The 23649-nt window shown below is 37.5% G+C and overlaps 1 protein-coding gene across 7 annotated transcripts in view; it reads left to right on the top strand.

The window, feature by feature from the left end:
* TBCEL (tubulin folding cofactor E like) overlaps positions 1-23649 on the top strand; it is a 72611-nt gene that overhangs the window by 33822 nt on the left and 15140 nt on the right. For 6 of the 7 annotated variants that reach the window (XM_010357004.2, XM_010357002.2, XM_030918341.1 and 3 more), the window contains 4 exons: positions 2603-2784; positions 4092-4348; positions 7673-7799; positions 9300-9416. In XM_010357004.2, the coding sequence (XP_010355306.1) occupies positions 2603-2784; positions 4092-4348; positions 7673-7799; positions 9300-9416 (683 nt within the window). The remainder of the gene's footprint in view (positions 1-2602; positions 2785-4091; positions 4349-7672; positions 7800-9299; positions 9417-23649) is intronic. The other variant, XM_030918340.1, reaches the window with a different exon arrangement.

Raw genomic sequence — 23649 nt, forward strand, 5'->3', positions numbered from 1 at the left:
TGTTTGTCAGCTTTTGGTACTGGGAAATTTTTCTGTCATAAGTAAATTTATCTGTGTAGTGAATATTATGTCTTCCTGAGCCTTATCAGTTTGAGGTTACACAAAAAAACCTTTTTTATTTCATCCCTTTAAAGAAAATATTCATTTATTTCTAACATTTGTTATTTTTCCTGCTTGAATGGTTAAATTCTAGTCCAGTTTTATCTTTTAGGATATTCTAGAGTTAACAAGTCATTATTCTGAATATTTATTTTCCCTGTGCAGTAATGCTGATGCAGACTGTGGTGATTATGTCATATATCTGCTAGCCTTGGGAAACCTCCCAGAAATTGTTTCAAAACCCTTAAATTGACTATTTTTAAAGTGTTTTCCTCTTTATTATAAAAAATATGAGTGGTAGTAGTTAGCAAAGAGTTTATGTTTTATTTTTATTTAACTGGGGTTGTCCTATAATTGAGTTATTCTTTATGTTTTAGTTGGAGCATATTTCCTGTCCCCCTCCCACCCCCACAAAGAGGTTAAGTATAGCTGGTAAGCATCTTCTGTATGAAAGTTCTTCATATCGGTATTCAGTCATAGAATGCAGTGTAGATTGGTTCCAGCATGAACTATTTAGCTGTGTTTTAGTCACAGACTAAGCTCCAAATACTAGCCATATATTTGTTTGATACCATTTGATTGCAAAAGGGATCAAGCAAGAGGATATGTGCACACTGGTATAAATTCCTTACACTTTAAACAGAAGCCTAGTGTATTTTCTCTAAAAGTCAGCTCGTTTCTTCATTTGTACAATGAAGATAAAAATGGTACCCACTTTATAGGGTTAGTGTGTGGAATAAGTGAAATAGTGAATGCAGGGAACTTTTTCTTCTCACCCACTCTTCTGAAACTTCTTGGAATTAACCTACTTCTCACTGATTTTAGAGCTCCTGAACTGAATGTTTACACAGTAGATCTGATGTAAAATACGGGTTACTTTTTCTTTCTACCCATGGTTCTCCCTCCTGGATACTCTTTTGGCATTACTTCTGGAGCTCTGAAAAGAGAGATATTCAGGTCGCAACCCTGAAGCTTGTCCCACCTATGAAGCTTCTGATTCAGTAGTTATGGTGGAACCTTGGAATCAGTATATTTTAAGTTCTGTCAGTGATTCTGTTGAGTAGCCAGGGTTGAGAATATGGTTCATACTGTGCTTATGTTCATAATAGTTACATTTATTAAATGATTTAGTGCCATTAAGTTATTCATTAAATAAGTGCCCACTATGCAGTAGTGAAGTAGGTAAGTACTGTATCTGCTTTTATAGCGCTTACATGCTATTGGGAGGGATGTAGGGAAACAAGTTTCAAAAAAATGTGTCACTTGCTATGCTGAGCACTTTATATGTGTATCTCATTTAATCCTACCAACAGATGGGAACTGTTTTCCCTATTTTACAAATGAGGAACCTGAGATTTGGAAAGGTTAAGTAACTTGTCTGAAACCACACAGCTAGGAAGTGTTGGAACCTTGTTTGAACCCAGGTTTTTTTACTCTGAAACTAATCCTAACTACTCTTTTATCTTTTTCTTATAACTTTTACTTACAACATTGCCTGGCTGTTTGATGCTTAATACATTTACTGGACATTTAGCATTTATTTCATACTTGTTTAAGCTGATCCTTCTCACAGATTGTACCAAATAGTCTTCAGTCTTCTTTATTCATTTTTTCTAGTTATATTTTTGATGTATAAATATGGCATATTGGAAAGAAAAATGACTCTGAATTTTAAATCCCAGACTTGATCTTTGTAACTGTAAGACTTTAGTGAAATTATTTAACATTTCTGAGCCTCAGATTCCTCATTTTTTCAAATTAAAGTAGTATTATCTTGCAAGTTGTTCTGAGAATTTAATGAATTAACTATATCAAAGAGACTAGTACCATGCAGACCAAATAGTTAAGGTCAGTAATGCTCATTTTCTTTTTTTCCTTTTTGTCTACCAAGTTGGTAGCTAAATCGTTGATAATCTTGTTTTCCCTTTCATTATATAGTTGTGGATTTTTTTTGTTTGTTTTTGAGTAAACATATTTTAAAGTTTGGTACATCTTTGAACCAAATTGAAACTGTTTTCTAAGTGATTGTGATAATATCATCAAACTTAACACATGAATTATTACCAGGTGAATTTTAACCTTTAATTAGCCTTAATATTTTGCTAAGAATGAAAGGAAGGAGATATTCAAAGAGAATTATATGAACTAATCTCAACTCTGTAAGAAATGTCATCAAAACTATCTTTTCTCCACTTATCAAAGAGAACATCACATAGAGCAGAATCAGAAGCCTTTCTAAAGGCAACATAGGAAATCTTCCTTTTTACCATTAAGTTCTGTTATGTGCCAGTCAGTTCTGCCACTATTTCATTGAAAGATTAAATTATTTGCCAAGGTTTGTTGAAATCACTTATGTGCCTCTGTGAGTATCGATACTAAATAGGACTCCTTGATGTAAACAGCCCTTTGCCTGGAGACCCGCTCCCCTAGGCTTTCTTGAGCATGACTGCTATTTAACAGCTCTGATTACTGCCTGATAATGCTTTTCTTTTTTTCTCCTTAGGTCAGTAAAATTGTGTCAAATGTTCCTCAGTTGGAGTTTCTAAACCTGAGTTCCAACCCTCTGAATTTGTCGGTTTTAGAAAGAACATGTGCTGGGTCCTTCTCTGGGGTTCGCAAACTTGTCCTCAACAACAGCAAAGCTTCTTGGGAGACAGTCCACACGATACTGCAGGAGTTACCAGAGTAAGCCCAGAGCGCATGAGGGCGAGGGAGCTATGTTGCCATCTGTGTTAGTACGTAGGATTACTGCTGATCTCCCACCCAAGAAATACTAGAACTGCAGATTGAGTGGAGAAAGAGGTTAGAAAAACGAAGTTATTGGAATGAAAATGTGCGGGTAATCTAGTAGCATTTCCAGTGGAATACATGTTCAGTGTTGAGTAGCACCAAGACATGGGATATGTCATCTCTGGGCTAGAAAACACCCCTGAGAAGCACTTATCACTCTAAATCAACTCAGCCTTACTCCATTTTAATCTTCTGTTATGAGAATTGAGCCTCAGCCCTTTTCTTTGGGAGGAAAAAGTCATAGTATCACTAAAATGTGTTAACATTCAGATGATTAAGTGCCTAGCTGATCTGATGGGAAAATTGACCTAGTATTATTTTCAATAAGTTAAGAAAGAAATTATATTTTAGTCAATTAAAAAATGCTTTATTATGTTTCGTTTGTCTCTATCTTTGTATTTACATGTAAGTGTGCAAAGGAAATTTAAAGAAGCTATAGTTTCTTTGACTGTATGAATATGGAAATTCTCAAAGCCCTTCGGAATCTTGTCCCACCCAACTTACTCCATCTTAATTTCGCACTCTCACTCTAATGAGATTGGTTTCCTCACTGCACCCAACACCCAGCATGGCATAGAATGAGCATTTAAGTGCTAGTTTCACTACTAATCATATGACCTTTGATGAGCTACTTAACTTCTTTGAGCTCAGTTTCCTTGTCTGTAAAATGGGCATAATTGCATTTACCTTGCAGAAGTAGGGATAAAATCTGTAATACACCTGGTATAGGGTCTGACACAGGGTAGGGATTCAACAAATGATAGTTATTATTTCTACTTCTAAACATTTGTTCATGTTGTTTCTGGAATTTTCTTCTATGTCCTCTCAACTTGTGGAAGTCCTCCCCTCCTTCAAGGCCATGCATCCTTTCCTGGTTATTCTAACTATAATTTCAATTTCATTGTTATGTGAATGACTATTATACTTACAGTTAGTACTGCTTAATTTAGTACTTAATGAAGCACAAAAGTAATTTTGCACCACCTTACATCATTCTTTGCTGTTTCAGTGTGTACTTTAGGTTTTGTCTTTCCAGCTATAGTTTGAACATCAGGAAGACATCTTGGTATTTTCTCCACAATTCCTAGCAGAGTCTCACATATAGTAGGCACTTATTTATTTATTTATTGAATGAATGAAAATAGATATAAAGTAGAAACTAAACTGCTTTAAACATGAAATATTTCCTTTTGTCTCTGCAGTTTGGAGGAGCTCTTCCTGTGCCTTAATGACTATGAAACAGTGTCTTGTCCTTCTATTTGCTGTCATTCTCTTAAGCTACTACATATAACAGACAATAACCTCCAAGACTGGACTGAAATACGAAAGTTAGGAGTTATGTTTCCTTCACTGGATACCCTCGTCCTAGCCAACAATCATTTGAATGCTATTGAGGAGCCTGATGATTCATTGGCCAGGTTGTTTCCTAATCTTCGATCCATCAGCCTCCACAAGTCAGGTGAGGTTCAGGCTTGTTCTTATTCTACATTCAAATTAACTTGAGCATATGCATGAAATACAATGAAAGTATATTTCTTGCAGTCACAGTTTTACCTTTTTTAGAGTGAATTTTCTATATGACGTGCAGATGGCTATGATTGGCTAAATTTAAGACACTGATTTTCATAAATGATCTGATAAATACTGAGTGGCATAGCATTACGTTGACAGTTTATATTTTATACATTAAAGGGGTCATGCTATGAAAAGAGTGAAATGAAATTCATGCACTGGATATTAAAAGACACAGTAAAAATAGTACAAAGAATTACAAAATAGACTATTTTTTCTGGACTTAGTTTAAGGAATCCCAACCTGCTATGTCTTTTCAAATGCTGACTTTTTTAGTATCTGTATGTAATATGTAATTGATTGTCAGTTTATTGACATTTGATCCTGTGTATCACAGGAATGAATATATTTAGCTTATTTCTTTTTTATTGATAAACTTTATTTTTTAGAACAGTTTATAGTTTACATCAAACAGAAAGTACAGAGAGTTTTCGTATACCCCTTGTTCCCACATATATACAACTTCCCCCACTGTCAGTGACCCACAGCAAAATGGGACATTTGTACCATTTCAATCGATGAACCTATGTTGACTCATCATTATCACTGAAGTCCATAATTTACCTTAGGGTTCACTATTGGTGTTGTAAATTCTACAGATCTTCACAGATGTGTAGTGGCACGTATCCACCACTGTAGTAACATTCAGAATAGTTTCCCTGCCCTAAAAATCCTCTGTGCTCCACCTGTTTACCCCTCAATCCTGGCAACCACTCATCTTCTTACTATCTGCATAGTTTTGCCTTTTCCAGAATGTCATGTAGTTGAAATCATACAGTATGTAGCCTTCTCAGATTAGCTTCTTTCACTTAGGAATATGTCTTTAAGTCCTCTATGCCTTTTCATGGCTTGATAGCTCATTTCTTTTTAGTGCTGAATACTGTTCCATTTTCTGGATGTACTACAGTTTATTTTATCTACTCACCTACTTGCTGAAGGACATCTTGGTTGCTTCCAAGTTTGGGCAGTTATGAATAAAGCTGCTGTAAACATCTGTATACAAGTTTTTGTGTGGACATGAGTTTTCAATTCATTTAGGTAAATACTAAGGAGCATGACTGCTGGATCATATGGTAAGAGTATGATTAGTTTTATAAGAAACTGCCAAACCGTCTTCCAAAGTGGCTGTATCATTTTGCATTCCCACCAGCAGTTCAAGAGTTTCTCTTGCTTTACATCCTAACCAGAGTTTGATGTTCTCAGTGTTTTGGATTTTGACCATTCTAATAGGTACATTGAGGTATCTTGTTTTAACCTGCAATTCTCTAATGATGTATAATATTGAACGTCTTTTCATATGCTTGTTTGCTATCAGTATATCTTCTTTGGTGAGCTGTCTGTTCAGGTCTGTGGCCCATTTTGTAGCCAGGTTGTTTTTTATTCCTTATTGCTAAGTTTTAAGGGTTCTTCATATATTTTGAATAACAGTTCTTTCTGAGATATGTCTTCTGCAAATACATTCTCCCAGTCTGTGACTTTTTTTTCTCATTCTCTGGATATTGTCTTTTAGCATATTTCCTTTCTTTTTTTTTTTGTTTTTTGTTTGAGAAGGAGTCTTGCTCTGTTGCCCAGGCTGGAGTGCAGTGGTGCGATCTCGGCTCACTGCAAGCTCCGCCTCCTGGGTTCATGCCATTCTCCTGCCTCAGCCTCCCGAGTAGCTGGGACTACAGGCGCCCGCCACCACGCCTGGCTAATTTTTTGTAGTTTTAGTAGAGACGGAGTTTCACCGTGTTAGCCAAGATGGTCTCGATCTCCTGACCTCGTGATCCGCCCACCTTGGCCTCCAAAAGTCCTGGGATTACAGGCATGAACCACCGCGCCTGGCCGTCTTAGCTAATTTCTTAAAACACCTGTGTAATTAGAAATAACTCTAACCTACAACTGAAAAAGCATAAACTTAGTTTAATTTATCATAGAGGTTTTAAAAGTGGGAAACAAGTTTTAAAATCCAGTGTTTTGCACAAGGAAGCTGTTTATTTCATACCTTGACACCCTTGAGCTAACTATTCTTCCTCCTTGATGGAAATGCCATTCTAAGGGATGAGGGTAGTTGTGACTTGGGATAGTTATACACCAGAGACCTCCTAAATTGCTCCTCTGTCTTTACCCCTGCTGAAGGTTGATAAAAATAGGATGGGACTATGTTGTTCTCTGAAATAGACTTGATACATTGTGAACTTGACCAGCTTCATTATTATAGAAAAGTTTTTCCTATGTAGAAGACCTGCCTGACTTAGAAGTTAAGTATTGACTTGGAGAATACATTTTTCTCATAGCTATAAGAAGAGTTTCATTTTAGGACTAAAAATCTTAATTTGTTACATATTCTCCTTACTCAGAGGTTCAGGTTTTTGTTTTTGTTTGTTTTAAATTTTAGTTCTGTCTCTCCTGTCACCAAATTGATAATACAGTCACCCCTCCATATTCATGGACTCTTCATGCATTCAACCACCTGCAGATCGAAAATATAGGGGGAAGAAGGGTAGTTGTGTCTGTACTGAACACGTACAGACTTTTTTCTTGTCATTATTCCCTAAACAATACAGTATCACAATTATTTACATTGTATTAGCTATTAAAAGTAACCTAGAAGTAAAGTAAACAGGAGGGTTTGTGTAAGTTATATGCAAATACTATACTACTTTATATAAGGGACTTGAGCGTCTGTGGATTTTGGTATCTGTAGGAGGTCCTGGAACCAGTCCCCCATAGATACGAGGGACAGCTGTATTTAGTTTCTGGTTCTGTCAACCTTGCCTCATTTTAGAATTTTTCAGGTAAAAATTTGAGTATGTTAGTATCAACTCTGATCAATACTTTTATCCCATGAGTCTATATTTGAATGAAATGAGTTGGTCACATAGCTTTCTTTAAATTATGTAATCATGGCATACATCCTGCTTATTGATGAAACTACCAGTGATCCCTCTTTATAAGTCATTTTGGTAGAAAATGAGTAGATGAGAGGATGTTAGACAATGACGCTCTTCTTTCTTAACCCCTGGATCACAGAGGTAGGAGAGGCTATGGGGAAGTTTTTGTGGTTTTAACTATGTTCTACTCTTGCCTTGGATAAAGAAAACTTTCAGACCATTTAGTTTATGATCATTTTTAACATTTCAGAAGTTATTAATTGAGCTAATATTTTTGCTCTGCTTCTTTTGTTATTTGTGTGCATCTCTGGATTTACTTAATATATTTCTCAAATTAGGTTTGCAGTCCTGGGAAGACATTGATAAGCTAAATTCATTTCCCAAACTGGAAGAAGTGAGATTATTAGGAATTCCTCTTCTGCAGCCTTATACCACTGAGGAGCGAAGGAAATTGGTAATAGCCAGGTCTGTTGTCCTGATTGTTTTGCTTTATTTTTGTGAGGCCTTATTGTTTCATTAAAGGAATAATGCCCTGTTTAGTGGGAGTGCACTATGAATTTATTCATCCTTTGAGCAGACTGTGCTTGAAGGAGCTGCCTCTGTAGCTCCAAATCCTGATGAAAAGGAATGCGAGCAATATGATGAGGAGAACATGAAATGTAATTGGGCTGCTGACACCACTGAAAAATTTCTCTACAAATCTGTTTTTATGCTTTTTAATACTTAGAATGTTTGAAGTCCTGTTTGGGGTCACAAAGTAAAAGTACATACAGTAGGGAGCCATTTCTATTATGGTTGTCCTCATTTTCTCTGTTACGTATTGATTATTCAGAGCGCAAATTCCTGAAACTTGGACTGTTTCACTCGTGGAAAACTTAAGAGAGCAGCATCTGCATTTTCTTCTTGGAAGTAGATTGACTTAAATATGACCACCATTATTATCTTCTCTCTAACTCCCCTTACCTTTTGTGTCTCAGCCGCTGCCTCCACATAATTGGGAATTTCCCATGAGTATTTATTTTTGTATGAACCGTTAGCAGAAATAAGATTTGGGCTAAAATGCAAGGGCCATAGAGCTTTGCTTTTTTTCTCTTTGTATACTATACATAGTAGTTTTGAAAGGGGAACTGTAGGCTTTAAGGTTCTCTAAAGAAGAGTGGTTCTTTAAACAGGTTGTTGATCTTTGTGACAAGCTATGCCTAGCACATCCTTACTGCTTTGTAGTTGTTAACGTACACACTAATATCTTTCTGAAGAAATAAATGTGAGCATACTTTTCTTTGAAGAAGAATACGTCTTGCAGTAGGTCTTGTGCTTTATTTTCTTTACACAATTCTTTTGCAAATATAGTAAGTTAATTCTTGAATTATATAACCCAGTTTTACTGACTACTCCCTAGACTGGGCTGTTTAATATGACAGCCATTAGCTATGTGTAGCTATGAGTACTTGAAATATGTCTTGTCTGAATTGAAATGTGCTATAAGGGTAAAATAAATACTGGATTTCAAATATTTTATATGGCTAAAAATGTAAATTAGCTCATTTTAAAATATTGATTACATGTTGAAATGTTTATATATTCTGGATACATTGGGTTAAATGAAATATTAAAATTAATTTCGTGTGTTTAATTTTTATTTTTAAAAAATGTGGCCATTAAATAATTTAAAAGTACATATGTGGCTTCATTATATTAATCTAAGTTGGACAGTGCTGCCTAGAATCTTGTTTTGAAAGAGGAGGTAAGATTATGGAAGTTCAGTGTCACGTGAGTGAAATTCAATTTTTTTTGTCTTTCCAGTTTAGACCACTTTAGTTCATGTCAGTAGTTGTATACAAATGGAACTACATCAAATGTGTCCTTTCAAGAAAATGAGACTGGCCCACAAACCAATTAGTTTATTTCTAAAGCTAAATATATAAGTATCTTAAAAAATGTCTTTATTTTGGTTTTAACTTATAGATTGCCATCAGTATCCAAACTTAATGGCAGCGTTGTTACTGATGGTGAACGAGAAGATTCTGAGAGATTTTTTATTCGTTACTATGTGGATGTTCCACAGGAAGAAGTGCCATTCAGGTAAAAAATTCCTCATTGGCCAAACACTTTAGAGCGTGGTGATGACAGTTAAGATCTCTTGTGTTAGAGCAAAATGTAATCATTTGTTATTGGACCTTGTTAAAAAAATTTTAAAGAAAAGGCAGAAACACAAGAGCAAACCTATTTTATCTCATTTTCTACAGCATATTTCTTTTAGCTTTGCACCTGTATTAAGAATGATGGGGTATTTGGCAATTCCGGTAGCTCCTACTGCATACTCCATATCATTGATTCCTTTTTGATCTTCTTTTTTGGGGTACATTTTTACCTACCCCCCAAATTAGTCTGTTCATTCATGTTGGATCTGCTTTTAGGATATACTAAGTTCTCCGGTTAGGAAGATTTGGCAAATGTGCAGTAAGTTCACAGAATATGAATATGAGAAAAGGACTAGAAAATAGACTCTTGAGGAAATATTAAAGGAATTAGGATGGTGAAAACAAAGAAATGCTGAGGGCTAAATTAGTAATTAACTTTAAATATATGAAGAGTTAATAAATGTTGTCTAATGAGGAACTAACTTTAATTCTGTAAATGTAAAAGGAAATGTAGCATGTATGATATAGGCAAACATACAAGAAAAAAAATACCCCAAAACAGGTTTCTGGGTATTGATAACTAGAATTGGTTACTGGAAAAGTTATGCGCTTTTCTTCCTTAATGACTTTAAGGGTAATATGAATACCCATTTGACTGGAGGAGTTTTAGACAAACAGCCTGAATGTCAGTCACATTAGTTGTTCTTTTGGTTACAGAATGCCTGTGACTTTAATTCATTCTGTGATTCTAATTCATTCTTATTGAATGTGTCTACTTTTCCCCCAAAGTTGTCTCTTGTTTATAGATTTTAAGGGGGTTGACATTCTATAAGTCTCAATCAGTGCCATATAACAAGACTTTGTGGTATTATTAGTAGTGTTTTAAAGCTAAGCATTTAAGAATATTAGATGAATTAAGTAAGATTTTTAAGGTAACTTTTAAAAACTATCTGAGAACAACTAAGTAGGGGAAAATAGATACTACTTTATCATTTAACACAACCTAGGTATATTAGGTTAAACCAGATGAAATTTTTTTTAGGTAAAAAATGCTTTAATATCTGGTTTCATTTGGTTTAATCTAACATATTAATGGATTTGTTAGATTAATAAATAAAATAGCTTTGAGCATAAGTCTGTCATCACAGTTTATTTAACTTCTAGTCTACTACAAAAGGTTTTTTGTATATAGACAGACACACACGTATACATATATATACATGTACATACATACATACATGAATACGTACCTACAGTCATCCATTGCTTAATGACAGGGACATGTTCTGAGAAATTTATCGTTAGGTGATTTTATGTTGCGAACATCATAGAGTATACCTACACAAACCTAGGTGGTATAGCCCACTACACACCTAAGCTATATGGTACAGCCTATTACTCTTAGGCTATAAACCTGTACCGCATGTGACTGTAATGAATATTGTAACACAATGGTAAGTATTTGTGTATCTAAGTACATCTAAACATACAACAGGTATAGTGATGATATGGTATAAAAGATAAAAACTGCTATACCTGTCTAGGGCACTTACCATGAAAACCTTGCAGGACTGGAATTTGCTGTGGAAGAATCAGTGAGTGAGTGGTGAGTGAATGTGGAGGCCTAGGACATTACTGTACAATGCTATAGACTTTATCAACACTATACACTTAGGCTATACTACATTTATACAATTTTTTTTCTTTCTTTAATAGTAAATCAACCTTAGCTTAGTTTAACTTTTTTACTTTATAAGCTTTCTAATTTTTTAAAACGTTTTGACTCCCATAGTAACACTTAGCTGAAAATATAAACACATCGTACAGCCGTACAAAAGCATTTTGTTTGTTTATGTTTTTATTATATAAGCATTTTAATTTTTTAAAATTTATTTTATTTTTCTCCTTTTTAAACTTTTTTTTTAATTGAAAATGAAGCCACAAACACACACAAAACACTATCCTGATCCTGATGGTCAGGATCAATATCAGTATCTTCCACCTTCACATCTGTTCTCACTAGAAGGTTATCAGGGGCAGGACATATATGGAGTCTTTGTCTCCTATGATAGCAGTGCCTTCCTCTGGAATACCTCCTTGAAGGACCTACCTGAGGCTGTTTTACAGTTAATTTCTTTTTCTTGTAAGTAGGAGTACACTCTGAAATAATGATAAATAGTATAAGTCTGTAAGCCAGTAGCATAGTCATTGATTATCAAGTATTATGTACTGTAAATAATTTTATGTGCTATACATTTATACAGTAGTGTAGTAATTTTGTTTATACCAGCATCACTCAAATGCTTGAGTGATATGTTGTGTTACGATGCTAAGATGTCACTAGGTGACAGGAATATTTCAGCTGCATTATAATCTTATGGGACCACTGTTGACCAAAATGTCTTCATGTGGCACCTAACTGTACAGTGAGTTGTTTTCTGTCCCTGATGGTATAATTATTCTAAGTGCATTTATACTTCTGTACTAGTTGGTATTCTTGAATGGGAGTCATAGAAACCAGCTTTGATTAACTTTAGTCAGGAGAGGAATTTATTGAAAGACTATTGGGAAAAGAAAAGAATTGTTAGGTAGGATGGAGAACCAGCTTTAGACAGGAACCAAGGGAGTCAGGGATAGATACAGTATGAACTCTTGTTATGCTTCATATATTGCTGCTGGCAGTGTCATCTCTAGACACCACATGCTGGACTTTACCACTGGACACTAGCAGCTACATCATTGGACTTTTTATTCCCTCATGAGTGCTGAAAATAATCTCTCACTGTCCTTTTTTTTCTCCATTTAAAAAATATTTACTAAGTACTTACCATGTGACTAGCAGTGTTGTAGGTGCAGTTAATAGAGGTGAACAAAGTTCCTACCTTCATGGAGCTCATATTCTAATGGGTTTTCTCACACACCTTTACTTCATTCCCCAAGAATCAAAAATCTGCATGGGACCAACTGGCTATGTTTAGGACACATACTCACACCCCATCTCAAGATATAGGGAGGTGGATTATCTGCTCCATTTTAGCTTCTGCAGGTGGGGTAAAATCTTGTTTCCTCTGATCTTGGGACTTTCCCTCAAATAGGAACAATTCAGAAAAAAAAAATAGTATATATTACTGTCTTCTATTAGGACTCTTCAATATCTACACATACATTTTCCCCATTTTTAAAAATTATTACATTTTTAAAAATTATTCTTATCTGCCCTAATGCATTCCTTGCACAAATGAAAATACATTTCTCTCTCCTTAAATGACATAACTTAAGTCTTATGAATTGCTGCATCTAGTTCCCAGTCTTGGATCTTTGGGTGGTATTCATTTATCCTTTATTTCCATATCTTTAAATCTGTTGATTCAGTTGTAAACTTAACTACCCTGGTATATACTGTTTACAGAATAATGGGAAAAATAGAGAAGAAAGAAAAGGAAAGTTAGTTAAAGTTCACAAACAATTACACGAAACAGGAAAGAACAAAATATACATGTGGACAGATGCTCTCATTTTTCTACACTGGGGCTATAATTGGGATTTACAACTTCCCTCTTCCATTATTTGCCTTTGTCTCTTTGCTTGCAACTAACTTTGCCTGCAGATAACTTTGTTGGACGATGTTCTGTACCTCTTTGTTGGGGGAGAGGGGTGGATCTCAGTCTTTTCTGGTAAAATCTACACTCTTGGTAGTTTTACTTGTATTGGGTTTTAGTAGTCTTAGATTACTTTTTACCACTAGGCCTGGTAATACCAGGAGATACCACCAGGGTTCCATCCACACTCGTATATTAGCCCTCTTGCATTTCTCCTTGACAGTCAAGATTACTTATCCTAGCCGACAAGCTGATTTTTAAGTGGGGATTGTGGGTAGGGGATGACTTTTCCTAGTAATTTGTAGAACTTAAATTCAGTACTTGAAAGTCTCAGCTTCCAGTTGGAATAATTGTTGTAGCACTAGTGCAGACGTGCCTCTCGGGTTCTAAAGCCTCTAAACCTAGAAATATGAAATAAGAGTTTTGCAAGTTAGTCACTGGATGTAATCATGAGCTGTATTGTGTTTTTCACATTTACCCTTGAGTTTGCAGACCTGTCTACTCTGACAAAGAACAACTGGTATCACTTTTGTTCTTCAAGATGCATACTTACTGAAGAGTTAAATGGGAATATGATAAAGAATCATCATCCAGTTTTTAGTGGTGACAATGTCTTTCTGTTTCCTTTTAGGGAAGTGGTGTTGCTTTTGCTTCAGTGCTTTTGTTGAAACGGATTCATAGACCACTTATTTATTCTAATCCTAAAGACTCCATGACCAATTAGCTATTGCAAAAGATTCATGCATTTGGACTATTTTACTTGCTGTTCTGGCCTTGCTATTTATGTAATTATACCTACTTTCCCATGCACTAGTGATTCAATGCCACCGCTTGGTTTCTCCCATCCTTCATTAAATTGAAATGGGTAACCTGATTTCAGTGTCTCTTATCTGCATCCCTGACCTATAAAGTGTTTTCAGATATATGAGTGCTCTACTTCCTAATATATTTTCAAGGTCTTGGAGTAGGAAATGTCTTTTGGGTCCTTTTAGGATTTGTAATGGAGAAGAGGTAGAAGGACATGAGTGACACAATAATAATAATAATCTCCGTTATCATACTTATTTTCTTTCTTTTTTCTTTTTCTTTTTTTTTGTGGCGAAGTCTTGCTCTGTCACCCAGGCTGGAGTGCAGTGGCGCGTTCTTGGCTCACTGCAAGCTCTGCCTCCTGGTTCACTCCATTCTCCTGCCTCAGCCTCCCAAGTAGCTGGTACTACAGGCGCCCATCACAACGCCCGGCTAATTTTTTTGCATTTTTAGTAGAGACAGGGTTTCGCCATGTTAACCAGGATGGTCTTGATCTCCTGACCTCGTGATCCGCCTGCCTCAGCCTCCCAAAGTGCTGGGATTACAGGCGTGAGCCAACGTGCCTGGCACATACTTATTTTCTATGTGTTTTTCCATATAAATAACTAAAGCCTTGCAATTCTTTTGGTGTTTTGTAATTAACCCTACTGAACATGCTGTTATCTGAGCTAGTAGAGCAGAGCGAATGGGGAATAAGTTTATTCTTGGAAGAAAATTCTCTCAGGCAGGGGGATTTTACTGCCTTTGTAAGCAAGAAAAGATCAGTTTCATTTGACAGGGGAGGAGGGGCTACCCAGTTAGCAAGAGGGGCCTAAGTGAGAATTAGAGATTTAGGATACTCTTACTCATGTCAGAATCCTCCTGTGTACCTCCATTCCAATTCTCCTTCTTTTTGTTTTCTAATCAATTCTCCATTGTATATGTAATAGTATCAATATGTATGCAAATTTAAGTGACTTGTAATTCAGCAACCTAGAGCATCAAACTCTGTGCGTTTGTTTTTCTGGTTACATCAGCTCTATTTTTGTAAGAGAAAAAAGATCATTTTCTTAACAGTACCTACATTTCAGTCAGTGCCTAAAGCCTAGTTTATGGAGATTTGACCTTAACATTTTCTTTATTTAAGCTATTTTGTATCCTTAGAACAGCAGATGCTCTACCTCAGAGTTTTGAATTCTTCATGCCCCGCATATTGTTCTGTTCTCTCTAAATCACCAGCACAGTACAGCACTCTCTAAAACAGTCTGTGTGACCACAGGTGATAATTATTTCATTACTCTATGTCAAGGACTTACAGAATCCCTTTAACACTAATATGATATTTACTGGCCTCTTCTAGAACAGAAACCAATCCTAAATTGCGCTTACTTACCTGAGGAACTATTGCCTGTAATCCACTCCTTGGTACCGATTTCTTAGTGCAAACAACAGAAATCAATTCTGGCCAACCAAAGTAGAAGAGGAATTTAGTAAAATAATAATGAATATTGTGTGGCCTACAGAATAGAAAAGATTAGAAAATTTCAAGTTTGAGCAGGATTGATGGGAAGCAAGGTACAGCCAAGGTTTCTGTATCTTACTGTACAAACAACATGCTTCTGACACTGGTCATTTTACATCATTAGTCATTTTACTAGTTCGCTTCCCTGAGCTTTTCTTCATTGCCCTCAGACACTTAAAGCCATGCTTTTGACTTCTTTGCTTTTCTGTATCTCTTGTGAATAATCTCTGTTAGACCTTGTGTCCTTGCATTACTCCTGAAGATTTAAAATCCCAGTTATAGTTAGACAGTCTTATATCAGCTTCCCATGTTCTAGCTTCCAAGGAATGGAGAAAGAGAATATCTACTCCTCTTCAGTGTGTATAGTAGGAAGTGGTTCCTGCATCTCACCTATCTTTGGTTTTCTAACAATCAGAAGGGCATTCAGATGCTGGACAGCCAAAGTTGGCATATATCTACTATAGTACCAGTTCCTTAGTAGTTGTTCATACAAGTCCCCTGTGGAATACCCATTTACTCAGCAAATGTCTTTTGAGCCCTTGCAGTATGCCAGGAACTATTAGGCTTTTAAAAAGGAACTCTAATAGTATTTATGCTGATGGCCAGAGTGAGTGGCGAATAACAGCAGAGGAGTTGCATTAAAACGCATTTGTTATGAAGTATGTATTTGTTATGAAATAGCTATATATATACAGAGTATTAGTATTATACTTATCTCTTTCTCTTCCAAATTATATCCGTAATCTCTCTGTAAAATGTCAGTGAATAGCACATAGTACTGTGTATAGTTAGTAAAAGGTGGAATTTGACCCTCTACATCATTCAGTGTCTCATATAAAATTGAGCTTTAGTTTCCAGATAGGATGGAGGTAACCATTTATTTGGAGAAAACATTCCTTTCCATTTAATGAAATTTTTAAAAAAATCAGTGTTCAACTCAATTTTCCTGTAAATTTTAACTTCCACTACAGCCTTCCTAGTTCGCTTCCCTGAGCTTTTCTTCTTCCTTTCATTTTCCTCTCGTGTCAGTTAAACATGAAATAGCTCTAATTAACTTTGACATAAAGTAAGAAAAGTTACTCAAAATGTCTTTGAGGTTATGAATAAAGAGCCGACATGATCAACTGAATGTCCTTTATGGTAGCAAAGTTACTTTGTGAGTCAGTTGGATTATTCACACACATCTGTTTCTATGTGATTAGTCATTTTGGCAATAGAAGACTTTAAAGATGATCCAGAGATTCACATATCTGTTTCCCTATTCCACAATGAAATGCAAAATCTGAATCATTTGAATTTTTATGATGAAAAGAGTAAAATGTTTGGGAGACTGAAGGGAGACATACTTATTAAGACCTTTATAATTTCTTATTGGTGCCCAATTATCCTTTTTATAGCCTTCTACTGATAGGTAGAGCTGGAAGTTTAGCCTCTCTAGCTGCTTATGGCAATAATGGACTAACAAAAAACTGAACAGTCAGTCATATGTCTCATGTTTATTTACTTTGTGAAACAACAGAAGAGCAAAAGTCTCTGTTTTCTGATTCTTGGCCTTTGACCATCATACTGTTTGCTTTTCCAATCAACAGACTCTTTTCTGTTAAAGGCTTCATCTGGGCCTTGTTTCTTAGTGGCTTATGTAGCAGTGGTATGGTATGCTGTTTCCGAATAAGTTCAGTGTGTGCTGCAGGTAGCTGGAAAGATGTCCTTACTAGACTGGTCATATTTCAGTTATTAGACTCTCATGCCTTACCAGGAGAACTTCTAGGAAATAACTCTAGATTCTAGCTGGGTTTCAAAGGCAGTTTAATTTATTTACTGAATAACTACTAAAGACCAAGAGGCACTGGGTTCCAAGCTAGAGATAAAGAGACAAAAACAGTAGTGTCTACTCTCAAGAAGCTAAGCTAGACATATATTTCCTTTGCTGGGCCCTCTTCATGTTCCCAACCTCTAAAACCTGAGTTACCCCAGGACTTAGTCCTTGGACCTCTTCTCTTCTGTACTCATCCCCTACACTTAGCCAGTCCTGAAGCTTTAAATGCTTTTTGTATTCTAATAACTGCCAGATTTATACATCCAGCTGTGATCTGCCCTTAAATTCCAGACTGCGATTTCCAACTGCCTACTTAATATCTCTGTCTGGATGTTTCAACCTAATATATCCAAAACTGAAATTTTGATACCCTCCCTTTTCCCTACCCTGCCTCCCTCACCCCAGCCCCTTGTGCCATATCTACTGCTCTGCCAGTTTTTCTCCTTTTTTCATTTATTCCAATTGCTTAGGGAAGAAACACTGGAGTCATTCGTGATTTTTTTCTCCCATACCCCACATCTAGTCTGTTTTTTTTTCTTTCAGTTCTACTTTCAAAAACTATGTTTAGAATCTGACTACTGCTTCCTATCACTTTAGTCCAAATCCTTCATCATATCTTACTTGTGTTATTAGAGTAGCCTACTGACCAGTCTCCCTGAGTCCACACTTGCTCCCTTAAGGCCTGTGCATCTCATAGCAGCCTGTTTCTGTTTTTTTTTTTTTTTTGAGACGGAGTCTCGCTGTGTCGCCCAGCCTGGAGTGCAGTGGCGCGATCTCGGCTCACTGCAAGCTCCGCCTCCCAGGTTCCCGCCATTCTCCCGCCTCAGCCTCCGAGTAGCTGGGACTACAGGCGCCCGCCACCGCGCCCGGCTAGTTTTTTGTATTTTTAGTAGAGACGGGGTTTCACCGTGTTAGCCAGGAGGGTCTCGATCTCCTGACCTCGTGATCCACCCGCCTCGGCCTCCCAAAGTGCTGGGATTACAGGCTTGAGCCACCGCGCCCGGCCAGCAGCCTGTTTCTAAGAACTCAAGTTGATTTTTAAAAAAAAACAGAGGCCGGGTGCGGTGGCTCATGCCTGTAATCCCAGCACTTAGGGAGGCCAAGGCGGGTGGATCATCTGAGGTCGGGAGTTCGAGACCAGCCTGACCACCATGGAGAGACCCCCGTCTCTACTAAAAATACAAAAATAATTACCTGGGCATGGTGGTGCATACCTATATTCCCAGCTACTTGGGAGGCTGAGGCAGGAGAATCGCTTGAACCCGGGAGGCAGAGGTTGTGGTGAGCCGAGATCATACCACTGTAGTCCAGCCTGGGTGACAGAGCAAGACTCCATCTCAAATAAAAAAAAAAAAAAAAAGACAAAAAACAGAAACTACCCTTACTCTTCCTCACACACATCAAGCACACTCCCTCCTCAGGCCTTTGTACTTTGTTCCCTGTTTGGAATGCACCAGGCTACCTGCTTCATTCTCTCCCTCGCTGACACCTTGTCTGAGATTCCTTTTCTCCTCACCCAGTCTAAAATAGCACACCTCTGTCTCCTATAATTCTCTTAGCCTCCTTTTGTTCATATTTTTCTTGTCACTTACCAACATCTGACTTACATTTCTTTTTTTTTTTTTTTTTTGTATATTGTCAATCTCCCCTCATGGTACTGTAAGCTCTGTAGGAGTAGGGACTTTCTCTGTTTTGTACCTTGCCATCTTCCCAGTGCCTTGAGCGGTGCCTGGCAGTATAGCAAATGTTCAGTAAGATGATTGAGTATTTGCTTTATACTCTGAGAACACTAAGGAGGACTTAGGTCTGCTGGAAGAGGGTACTTTCCTGGAAAATGATTTAGTTAATCTGGCGACAGTGAGGGAAGAATATTCTAGACAGATGTGAGTACATAGGAAGCAAAGGCACAGAGGTATGAAATGTCTTTATGTGCAGTGAACTACAACAGTTTGATATGACTAGTGAAAAGTAGTAAGTAGGAGCTGGGCACGGCGGCTGATGCCTGTAATCCCAGCACTTTGGGAGGCCAAGGTGGATGGATCGCTTGAGGTCAGGAGTTCGAGACCAGCCTGGCCAACATGGTGAAACCCCATTTCTACTAAAAATACAAAACATTAGGCATGGTGGTGTGTGCCTGTATTCCCAGCTACTGGGGAGACTGAGGCAGGATAATCACTTGAACCTGGGAGGCAGAGGTTGTAGTGAGCCAAGATTGTGCCACTGCACTCCAGCCTGAACGACAGAGCTAGAGTCTGTCTGAAAAAAAAAAGTAGTCAATAACTGGGAAGTAATGATATGTATTATGCTGGGGAGGAAGGCAGGAAACAGGGCAGGCCGTGAAAGACTTTGGTATGCTATGCTCGGACAGTAGGGCTTATTCTTATAGACAGTGGGAAACCATTGAAAGGTTTCAAGTTGGGAAGTTAAGTGGAGAGATTTTGGTTTGTATATAGAAGAAGAAGCTGAACAAATTTACAAGAAAAAATCAACCCCATCAAAAAGTGGGCAAAGGATATGAACAGACACTTCTCAAAAGAAGACATTTATGCAGCCAACAGACACATGAAAAAATGCTCATCATCACTGGCCATCAGAGAAATGCAAATCAAAACTACAATGAGATACCATCTCACACCAGTTAGAATGGCGGTCATTAAAATGTCAGAAAATAACAGGTGCTGGAGAGGATGTGGAGAAATAGAACACTTTTACACTGTTGGTGGGACGGTAAACTAGTTCAACCATTGTGGAAGACAATGTGACGATTCCTCAAGGATCTAGAACTAGAAATACCATTTGACCCACCGATCCCATTACTGAGCATATACCCAAAGGATTATAAATCATGCTGCTATAAAGACACATGCACATGTATGTTTATTGCAGCACTGTTCACAATAGCAAAGACTTGGAAACAACCCAAATCCATCAATGATAGACTGGATTAAGAAAATGTGGCACATATACACCATGGAATACTATGCAGCCATAAAAAAGGATGAGTTCATGTTCTTTGTAGGGACATGGATGAAACTGGAAACCATCATTCTGAGCAAACTTTTGCAAGGACAGAAAACCAAACACTGCATGTTCTCATTCATAGGTGGGAATTGAACAATGAGAACACTTGGACACAGGAAGGGAACATCACACACCAGGGCCTGTCATGGGATTGGGGGAGTGGGGGAAGGATAGCTTTAGGAGAAATACCTAATGTAAATGACGAGTTAATGGGTGCAGCACACCAACATGGCACATGTTTGCATGTTGTGCACATGTACCCTTGAACTTAAAGTATAATAATTAAAAAAAAAAAAAAGCAGCAGCTGAGAGAGACCCAGAAACTTAATAATTGAGACTGTAGTAAAGGAGAATATATGTGGTGGAGGTTGCTTATATCTTTTTAGAGAGATTATGTATATTAAGACTGAATTTCACTCTAGAATTTGAACTGGTCCTCAGAAAACACATCGTGAAGTTGTACTTGTTGTCTGGTGTTTATAGCCCTGATTTCTCTGAGGGTATAGAAATATCATTTAGAGAGAAAGAAACCTCCATGTTTGTGGGTCTGGCACATAGTAAAGTGTGCCTGTTTATTGTTTTTGCCTTGCCCTTGATCAGATGTCTGCCCACATTGCTTATATTTTTCAGTGTTCCCTTCATTTTGTGTTTACTTTCTCTCTCCATTTCCTCTGAGAGATTGAATCTGAGAAATTGAATCTAAATTGCTTCTTTAGTGCTTACCTAATACGCAGTCATCCTCTTTAATTTTAAAGAGAAAAAAAGAAAAAAATGTAACTTTTAGAAATCAACATATCATGTATCTTTGGGAACTCAATGATTTCTTTTTGTTTTTGAGGACAGTGGTAGGAAGTAAATGTATTGATTTAGGGTACCTTTTCAGACTTTAAAATTTTGCTTATCATAAGGAGGAGTCATAAGAAAATAGCTCCAGTGAACAATTATTTGATGGAAAGAGGAAGTACCATTGTCGGGGACAGTGGCAACTCCAGAAACAGGTTTTCTTAGAGGCTTTTCTTTGCCTTTTCTTTTCTTTGATACCTTATTTTCTGTTTGTCCCGAGTAATCCCTAATCTATGTCCTGGGAAATCCTTTATGATGGCAAGGATTACATTAGGAATTCCTCAAATGCTGATTTGATAGTCATTGGTGGTATGCTTTTTAAAATATGGAGAGTATGTTTTTCCCTGCTTCAGACTAATGGGTTTTCTAAATAGAGCTGATTGTATCTCCATGTTATTGTGAGAGCAGGCAGCAGCCTGTATTTGGACACCACCTCAATGAAGGCTTATTTTGTCTTGGATGCTGGAGAAATCTTAGTGTGCTGTGTCCGTTACCTCATATTCCTTCCAAACAGAGGACCTGCTGTTGTGAAGGAACATTTCTATACTGGACATGAGTCTCCTGGGGTTCTCCATATTGCCATGCTCCATCATCCTCTGACAAGGGCCGTGACACAGCACTCCTCACATTCAGCCGAGAGTCTGAGGAGAAACAAAAGGGGCATTTTCCTTGGTGCACCATGGAGAGCCTCTGAAATGTTAGCTTTCCCTGTTGCTTACAGCCTTTGTCATTCCGGTTACCTTGGACTTTATTTTGACTTCTTGCCACTTTCCCAGCCCAGCAGAAGACAGACTACCTTCCTAATCCTGATTGGAGTTATATACAAGTATTTGGATATACTTGCAAAGGAAAGAGAGAGTGAGAGCCAGCCCTCCCAAATCATGGGCTTGGAGAAAATTGTCTTCGCTGTCTGAACTTTTGTTTTGGCCAGGGCAGGGGGCCAGTGTTATCTTTTTCATTTTTGTTTGCTTTTTGTCAGTAAAACACTACTAAAAATTATTGAGAGTAATAAAACATTCATGTTCACACTGTTCAGAACTGATGGTAGTTAATGTTTTATTCTACTTTGAGTTTATTTTTCATTAAAAAGAAATAATATTATACATAAAATTGAAGTGCCTTTTTTCTACTAATCTCAGTCCTACTTCTTACTCCAAAAGTAACCACTAGCAGAAATTTGATTTGTATCCTTGATGTCTGTTTTTCATATTTTATATCTCCATTAAAATATAAAGTAGCATTTTATAATTCTTTGTTAGTGTGAATTGCTATTTCTTCCCTCATACTGTGGCTTTTCAACCTTGTCAAAAGGGCAAGCACATGATTATAGCTGTGATGGTTTAGCATTTGCGCTGCTACTTGAGATAATGGAGAGCAGGTTCTTTTAACTCAAGATACAATCGATCCTGGGAGAGCAAGGAGCAAGGAGCCACGAACCCTCCATTCTATCCAAGCCACGAGGGATTTTATGCCCTGGGCTTAGATTATGGTGCATCAGGGTTGCCTTCCACCCTTTAGCACAGAGCTTGGTATTCCAAAGGCCACAAGGGGTTTTAGACCCTGGACCCTGGACATGTTCCAAGACTCTTTTACATTATGTCAGACATGCAAACCCTTCCTCAGCTTCTCCCAGCACTCAGCTTTTCCCAAGAGATTTAGGTTGAGGTTCACTTTTTTTTTGCCTATAGTTGTCCAGTTGCTTTAGCATTATCCATTGAAAAGGCTGTCTTGGCCGGGCGCGCTGGCTCAAGCCTGTAATCCCAGCACTTTGGGAGGCCGAGACGGGCAGATCACGAGGTCAGGAGATCGAGACCATCCTGGCTAACACGGTGAAACCCCGTCTCTACTAACAAATACAAAAAACTAGCCGGGCGAGGTGGCGGGCGCCTGTAGTCCCAGCTACTCAGGAGGCTGAGGCAGGAGAATGGCGGGAACCCGGGAGGCGGAGCTTGCAGTGAGCTAAGATCCGGCCACTGCACTCCAGCCTGGGCGACAGAGCGAGACTCTGTCTAAAAAAAAAAAAAAGAAAAGGCTGTCTTTTCCCCATTGCATTGCTTTTCTATCTTTTTCAGAAATCAGGAAAGTATGTTTGTTTTGGTGTATTTCTGGTTTTCTTTTATGTTCCATTGATCTGTATGTTTGTGAACAGTATCACAATCTCTTGATTACTGTGACTATATAGTAAGCTTTAATTCATGCTGAATGATTCTTCACACTTTATTCTTCAAGATTGTTTTAGCTATTTTAGGGCCTTTGCTTTTCCATATAAATTTTGGACTAATTTTGTCTCTGTCTGCAAGAAAACTTTGCTGAAGTTTTAACAGGAATTTTATTAAACCTATAGATCAGTTTGGGGAAGGTTAATATTTTTAGTATGTGAGACCTTCCAATGCATGATTACAGTATGTCTCTCTGTCTTCCAATGCATGATTACAGTATGTCTCTCTGTCTTCCAATGCATGATTACAGTATGTCTCTCTGTCTTCCAATGCATGATTACAGTATGTCTCTCTGTCTTCCAATGCATGATTACAGTATGTCTCTCTGTCTTCCAATGCATGATTACAGTATGTCTCTCTGTCTTCCA

The sequence above is a fragment of the Rhinopithecus roxellana genome, chromosome 15, assembly GCF_007565055.1.
Source record: "Rhinopithecus roxellana isolate Shanxi Qingling chromosome 15, ASM756505v1, whole genome shotgun sequence".
Taxonomy (NCBI): Eukaryota; Metazoa; Chordata; class Mammalia; order Primates; family Cercopithecidae; genus Rhinopithecus; species Rhinopithecus roxellana.